The following is a 7,278-nucleotide window of genomic DNA, read 5'->3' on the forward strand; positions in this document are numbered from 1 at the left end:
CGCCACTAAACTCCAGACAAAGAGAACCAGCTTCCTGCGTGACCTCTCAGACTTGGCATTCCAAACTGAACTTGGATCTTCCCCTCCAGATCTGCTGTTAGGATAGGAAAAGATAGGCTAAAAGAGGCAGAGAGGGAAAGATTAGGACCGGAGGTCCCTGGGTGGGGAAAAACACAGAGTTTGGAACAACGCTGGGAGAGCCTGACCACAGCAGACCCCCTGAGGCATGAGGTCCCTCTCAAGAATGTCACAGACCCCACCTACTCCCCCTCGGGTTTCCCTCGGGAATTTGACAAGAGACCTGACTAAAAATAAGTAGACCAGAAAACGGATGGCCCACAAGGACCGGCGTGGCCACAGACCTCTCCTTGTATGATGAAAAGGAGCCAATCAGGAAAGGACAACCCAACACCTAGCGTTTTCCAGCCAGTAAAGGTCGACCCTGAGAAGGAACGAAGGGGAACCGTGGGAAACCAGGACCCTTGCCTCTACTCGCGGGCGTTCACTTTTGAATGTCGCCTCTCTGTCGAGAGCTCTCCTACTATTCTTCCTTTCTGATCTTACGGTCTCAGGAACTTTTGTCTGCCGCCGCTCATTTTGCGTTCACCACTTTATTCTTCGAAGGGGCAAGACGACGAGTCCCGGTACCGAGGTAAGAAACCCTGCAACGCTGTCTCTGGGGTCATCTCCATCCTAATGAATGGTTCCTTCAGGCTTCCAGACACTCAGGCCAAAAATGTCCGTCATCCTTGACCCCTCTTTTTCTCTCACACCTCACATCCGGTCTGTCCACAAACCCTGTTGACCGCATACACTACATGGCCCTGAATCCAGTCAGTCCTCACCACCTCCCCCATCACTGTGGTTCCACGCTACTTTGTTGATCTATTTAATGCCCATCTCCACCACAGAAGAAGCCCTCCATCCGTGAGAGCTGGGGTCCTGCCCACCCCCGGTTTTGTGTGTCACTGTATCCCCGGGGCTTCAAACTGTGGCCTAATAGGTGCTCAATAAATACTGGCCAATGAAAGAATGAATGAATGGAGCAATTCGTGAAGTGCGGGTATTTTATAAATGGTGGCAATCATTTCACATTGTCCTCCTTAGATATTTAACGTGAATCGGAAGTGAAAAGAGAAAATTGCACTGCGAAGGAGCAGTCAGACGCATCCGTGTGTAATATGCCTGTAGTTTACCTTAAAACACTTCAGGGACGCCTGGGTGGCTCAGTCGGTTGAGCGTCCCGACTTTGGCTCAGGTCACGGTCTCACGGTTTGGGAGTTCGAGCCCCACGTCGCCCTCTCTGCTGTCAGCACAGAGCTTGCTTCGGATCCTCTGTCCCTCTCTCTGACTCCCTCAAAAATAAATTTAAAAAACCCCCTCAAAACTGCACACTTCAGCAAGAAAAGAAATAAATGAAGCAAAGCCGGCAAAACGTAACCGATTGTAAAATGGAAGCGATGCGTGTGTGTTTGTTATACTGTATTCTTTCTGTATGTTTGAAAAATTCTAGTAATGGAAAAGTAACAGAAAGCATGATTGGCAGCATTCGTGGGATACCAGCTGCAGCAGCGTCGATTCAAAGCCACCGGCCCGATCGTGGCTGCCCGCCGAGCCAGAGGACCCCAGACGGCCAGCGAGGGCCCTGCGGTCCTGGGGGTGGGGGGTGGGGGGCCCGGCTTACCCGTGCAGAGAACCACAGCGGCAGCAGGGTGGGCGCGGTGCCCCCATCGTGGCTCCTGAGAGATGACAGGTCCGCCTGAAATGCAGCCCTTCGGAGGTGCTCTCAAACAGCTCAGCTGTTTCTGGCCAAAAGGCATTTGGTGCGGGGCCAGATTAACGCCTTTTGAACTTGGAGGCTGATAAAAAAGTTTAAGTTGAACTCAGAAGCCTGACAGAGCTATGTGCCGAAGCTAAACAGAAATGAAATAATGACTCTCCCTCCATGTGGCTTAAATGGGATAGCTCGAGATGCTGTCGGGTTCAGTGTGACAGCGTGTTTGAAGGTGTTCACGAATGGTGTTTTCTTCCCCCTGGCTTCAAAGTAAATTCTGGGAAGTCCATTTTGCTGTTTTCTCTAGGTTGTGGGATCTGGGGTGATTTTTTTTTTTTTCTTACGGTTTCCTGTGGTTTTCAAAATTCCTGCCCCCACCGCATAGTATTCTCACAGTAAGAGAAAACGAAGCGTGGGCTTTTTGCCTCTACCTCCTGTGTCAGTTGGGATGCTTTCCACTGTGACAGCAAATCCAGATCATGCTGTAGCGGAACGGGGCTCTGCTGTTTCCTAGACAGGGCCGGTGAGCATCAGGTACCGGGATGAGCCTGGACCTTCTTTCCCGTCTCCCTTTGTCCTGCAGGGAGAATCCTCGAGCTTTAGCTCCATTTTCAGGCAGATGCTTCCCTTGTGGTCGTGGTACAGCAGTAAGGGCTTTAGACTAGCGTCTTTCCAACCTCAAGTCCAGTGGGAATGACGTCAGTCCCCTGATTCCTGGCAAAATGTCCTTGGTATCTCACCGGCTCATCTGCCCACCTGTAACCCAATGCCACGTGGAGAGGGAGATAGAGGATAGAGCAACGGACTGGCTTGTGTCTAGGTTATGTGCCTCTCCCCTGAGATGGAGGTGGGACCCTCTCCCCGAAGCGCACGGGCTAGGGCTAGGGCAACATAGTTTCCTGGAGGGAATTTGGTATCCAGGTAACAAAAGGAAGGGAATAGATGGCGGATAGCCAAAATATCACAAATGCCGTCTTCCTACCTACATCCAGAAATTATTTGCAATAACGCCATGCAGAGAAAGCTTAGGCCAAGGAAAGCTACTATCATTGAACCCAGAATGTAGCTCTGAGCTTCCTGGTGGCCAAGGCAAAAGGGAAAGTCTTGTTTACAGACTGATAGCTCATCAGGATTAAACAGTAAGGAAGGATCAACAGCAGACAAAACGATTCCAAGGCTCATTTTAAGCTGTCCACTTCCTCCGTTTTCTCTGTCCATCTCCAACAAGAGCTCTTATCCCCTCTCTGCCTAGAGACACCATATGGCCTGCTGCCCTTTCTTTGCAGTTAAATACGAAACTATCAGAATATCCGGGGGGCTGGGATCAGCGCCGCGATCACATTTCACTGTGTACTCCTGGAGGGAGGCAGCGAAGCTGTACTCGGAAAGGCAAAAAATCCACTGCCATCACATCATCAATTAGTCAGAACAAAGGGTCGAGACACTTGGAATTTAGTTCTGTTTCTCTTTTAGAGTCATCTGCAAGCCCTCCCCGCCCCAGCCTGACTCTGTGGAAGAGGAGCGAGCCGGATCAGATGGTGACGCCAGCGTTCCTGCCTGACTGCAAGAAAGCGCCTTGCACAGCGGGGGAAAGTGGAATCCTGCTCGCCGAAACCCATTTCACAATGGTTTTTGCATCAAAAAGGTTTTCCGAGGTTTTCCTCCCAGACCACGTAGTTTCTCACAGATCCTGAGGGTTTCACACTCCATTCTTTTTCCTGTGTTGACAAGCGGAGGAAGCACATCTGTTTAGGCCGGGCGGGTGTGGCGCTGGCCGGGCCCCTGCCCTGCTCTCCTGGGCTTGCCGGTTGACGAAGCGGGAGCCCAGCCAGACCGGCCAGCAGCTGCAGGTGTTGAGCGGAGGGCTGGCCAGAGAGCCGCTCACTTGGCCCCCGCAGGGAGCCTTCCTGACAAATGTCACCGCTGCTTTGGGAAAAGAAAATGTTGACCGGGTGACCCCTTCCTCCCCACTCCTAAACTTCAAGTTTACAGAGTACCTGCAGGGAACTGTTGATCCCCCAAAGTGAGGGGGAGGAGGGCACCTTTTGGTCTTACTCCTGCTTGGGATATTTTCCTCTCTAGAGTGGTCCTATTTGCACCTTAGTAATGGCCAGCATTATTATTATTATTATTTTTTTTTTCTGGAAAAGCCGTATAGGAGACTAATTTGACTGTAGGAAGGAAATGATTTGTAACCTTTCCTGTATGATCTTTTCAGTCTCTCTCTTGTGTTATTCTTACAGTCTGGACTTCAGTATTTTATTTTATTAAAAAAACCTTTTTTTTAATGTTTATTTATTTTTGAGAGAGACCGAGATCAGGTATGAGCAAGGGTGGGGCAGACAGAGAGGGAGACACAGAATCCGAAGCAGGCTCCAGGCTCTGAGCTGTCAGCCCCAATGTAGGGCTCAAACTCACAGACCGTGAGATCATGACCTGAGCTGAAGTCGGACGCTTAACCCACTGGGCCACCCAGGCACCCCTGGATTTCAGTATTTTGACTTGGAGTCGTATGGTCTGTTGAGCATCCTTTTGACTTCCCAGAACATATGTGAGTGGACAGCAGTCGCCTCTCCAAGGTGAGGACTGTTGCTTAGAATTGGTCTTAGTTATTTCAGCCTTCTGTTGGGGACTAGGATGTCACCTGGTAAGAATATGCCTTAGGTTGCCTGCCATGGTAGAAGGACATCACCACAATAAAGAACATTTTCGGCTGCTTTGTCTCTCCAGGCCACGATGGCTTTCTTCCAACACAGACACCCCACTAGGCCACTATTCATCTTATATAGTCAGAAGCCTTGTTTCAAACATTGGGTTGCAAAGTACAGTGGATCTCATGATGACACATGGTTTTTCATACTTCAGTAGTTTTTGTGAGTCTGTCACAAATGGACTGATTTCGCTTTAAGCAAAAGGTCTCTTATTTTGCTAACTTTTATTATGCTAAAGGTCTTTTATTATGCTATGATAATGCATAAACACAGATTAAAGGGTTTTTTTTTTCCCCCTGAGAATAGTTGTCTACTCTCAACGGGAAAGGAAAGAATACCGCAACTCGACTGATGGCAGTGCCATGGACTGTTTTATGGTGGAAGAAAATAATGTAGCAGCTAAAATAAATGTGTGCTTTGCTTGAGCAAGGATCATTTATGAAATTGCCCAGTCAGGGGCTACACCCAGGACTTGCCTTCTGTAGAGGTTGTAACAATTACACAAAACCCTGGGAGACTTCCTTGAAACAAGCAAATGTTGCCAGTTGACAACAGGAATGTAAACATGACTCCAATTAGCGAATATACTAATGGCTCTTTCCTATCTGGGATTTTAGCTGTGTTAGCTACGAGAGGAAAATTTCTCTCTCTGTCTTCCCACTTGCTCATCTCCAATTAAATTACTTACAGTCAATTCACAGGCCTTCGGGGATGATCAGCTAATTTTGAAACATCGCCTAAAAATCTGCAAACAGTGTAGTTAAGCCAGGTAGGTTAGAAGAATGCCCTCAGAAGCTTAGTTTATAACTAGGCTCATGCGTCACGTTTCCTGCGTTGCTTTCTGGGAGGTGCACATGGGAAGAACTGACTGATCGATGCGGCCTTTGGATTTCTTCCGGGTGAAACAGATCTTTGTTCTAGCACTTTGCACTCATTACAGTTGTTAGGAGAGGATGAGAGAAGGAGAAAGATTGATTTTATGTGTCGACTGGAGGGTATTTTTGGATGAAATTAGCATTTATCTTTTTATTTAAAAAAAAATTTAATGTTTATTTATTTTGAGAGTGAGAACAGGGGAGGGGCAGAGAGAAAGGGAGAGAGAGAATCTCAAGCAGGTTCCACACTGTCAGTGTAGAGCCTGCACAGGGCTTGAACCCACAAACCATGAGATCATGACCTGAGCCGAAATCAAGAATTGAACGCTTAACCGACTGAGCCACCCAGGCATCCCAGATGAGATTAGCATTTAAATTGGTGAACTTTGAGTAAAACCGATTGCTCTCCCTAATGTGGGTGGGCCTCATCCAATCAGTTGAAGGCCTGAATAGAACAAAAAAAAACCTGCCTCTTTCAGTAAGAGGGATTGCCACAAGATGGCCTTTGGACTTCATCTGCACCATCAGCTCTCCTGGATCTTTAGCCTGCCAGCCCACACTGCAGATTTTGGACTTGTCAGCCTCCATGTTTCTAGGAGTAAATTCCCCGTAAGAAATCTCTTTGTATACATATCCTGTTGATTCTGTTTCTCTGGAGAACCTTGATTAGTACAGTGTGTCCTGCTGAGGCTGGCTCATCTGTGCAAGACAGATTTTCACTCAGGGAGTCCTTATAGGCCAACATGTACGACGTTCCTTAAAAACCCACTACAAAAAACACACATCTGGTCTTTCTCAGAAGCACTTTCTTGGTGTGCTTGAGTGCCATCTAGTGTCAGTTGTAGGTAGTGCAACGTCCTAGCCTTCCGGCTTCACTGTTTCCCTTGCCATCACTACCCATATAATTCCCTAAGTTCGTAGTAGGAGACGTGCCTATTCATGTGCATTATTCACTCAACAAACATTTAGTGAGGGCCTGCTTGTGCACAACGCATTGCAGCAGATGCAAAGACCGCCCAGCAAGTGGTCTCTCCCCGATCACTGAGCTCATCATCTAGCTGGAGACAAGGAATACAAGCAGATGATTATGGTCACGTGTGCTCAGGGCCACGAGAGAAACGTGAACCAGGAGCTAAGGCCTGAGCAATGGAGACTTGAGGGTGGGCCACCGTTTGAGGGCGTGTTTGCTCCCTTCCGGGCGTGGCGTTGGCTTTGGACTCAGAGGGGTCATGGCCATTCCCTGCAGCCGCTTCAGGGCCGGTGGGCCCATTCTCCTTCCCGGCACACCGCCTTCGCAATGGCTGCATCCTAGAGTGAGCACAGATGTGTCAGCAGTAGCAGAAACTTAGATGTGGACGACATCACCTTCAATTTCCTTTCTTTATGTTTGAGGGGAGGTAACCTCAGAGAGGCATACGACACTGTAGTGAAGACAGTGGGTTTCCAAGGTTGAATGTCCAGGAGCAGATCTAAGCTCTGGAAAGCTTGCCTTCGTTTTCTTGTGTCTTCAAGGCAAATAACAGTTTTGCCCTGTAGGGTTATGTTACGGGAATTCACTGTGATGACACGCATGGCCAGTCTGGGTTTTTGTTGGCTGCTGTTGTTGCTGCAAACACCAAACATCAGACGTCGTTAAGTTAAAAGAAAAAAAAAAAAGCGTCTCTTAGAAAAACATCAGGTAGCTCACAAAGTCGGTGGGGAGGCTGGGACTGTCTCTATTAGTTTCTGTTCTCTGTCTCTTGCAAAGCTCTTACGTTTGTTGTCCTGAGCCCTCTCTGCAGACTTTCTGCTTCCTAATCCACACGGAGGAAGGCGGACTGCTTCCCGAGTGTGCACTTCTCATGCTGGTTCTCTAGGAAGAGACTGAGTCTCTCAGCGAATCAGATTCCTGGGCAGGCATCCTGAGCAGCCTGGCTCC

The 7,278-nt window shown here is 48.5% G+C and overlaps 1 protein-coding gene across 1 annotated transcript in view; it reads left to right on the plus strand.

Moving 5' to 3' along the window:
* Nucleotides 1-4,068, plus strand: part of TOMM20 (translocase of outer mitochondrial membrane 20) — a 34,557-nt gene extending 30,489 nt beyond the window's left edge. The window contains exon 5 of the mRNA XM_040464934.1: nt 3,248-4,068. Coding sequence (XP_040320868.1) covers nt 3,248-3,280 — 33 coding nt within the window. The 3' untranslated portion in view covers nt 3,281-4,068. The remainder of the gene's footprint in view (nt 1-3,247) is intronic.
* Nucleotides 4,069-7,278: the final 3,210 nt, after the last annotated feature.

Source organism: Herpailurus yagouaroundi, unplaced genomic scaffold (genome assembly GCF_014898765.1).
Source record: "Herpailurus yagouaroundi ecotype Mexico unplaced genomic scaffold, PumYag 530, whole genome shotgun sequence".
Lineage (NCBI taxonomy): Eukaryota > Metazoa > Chordata > Mammalia > Carnivora > Felidae > Herpailurus > Herpailurus yagouaroundi.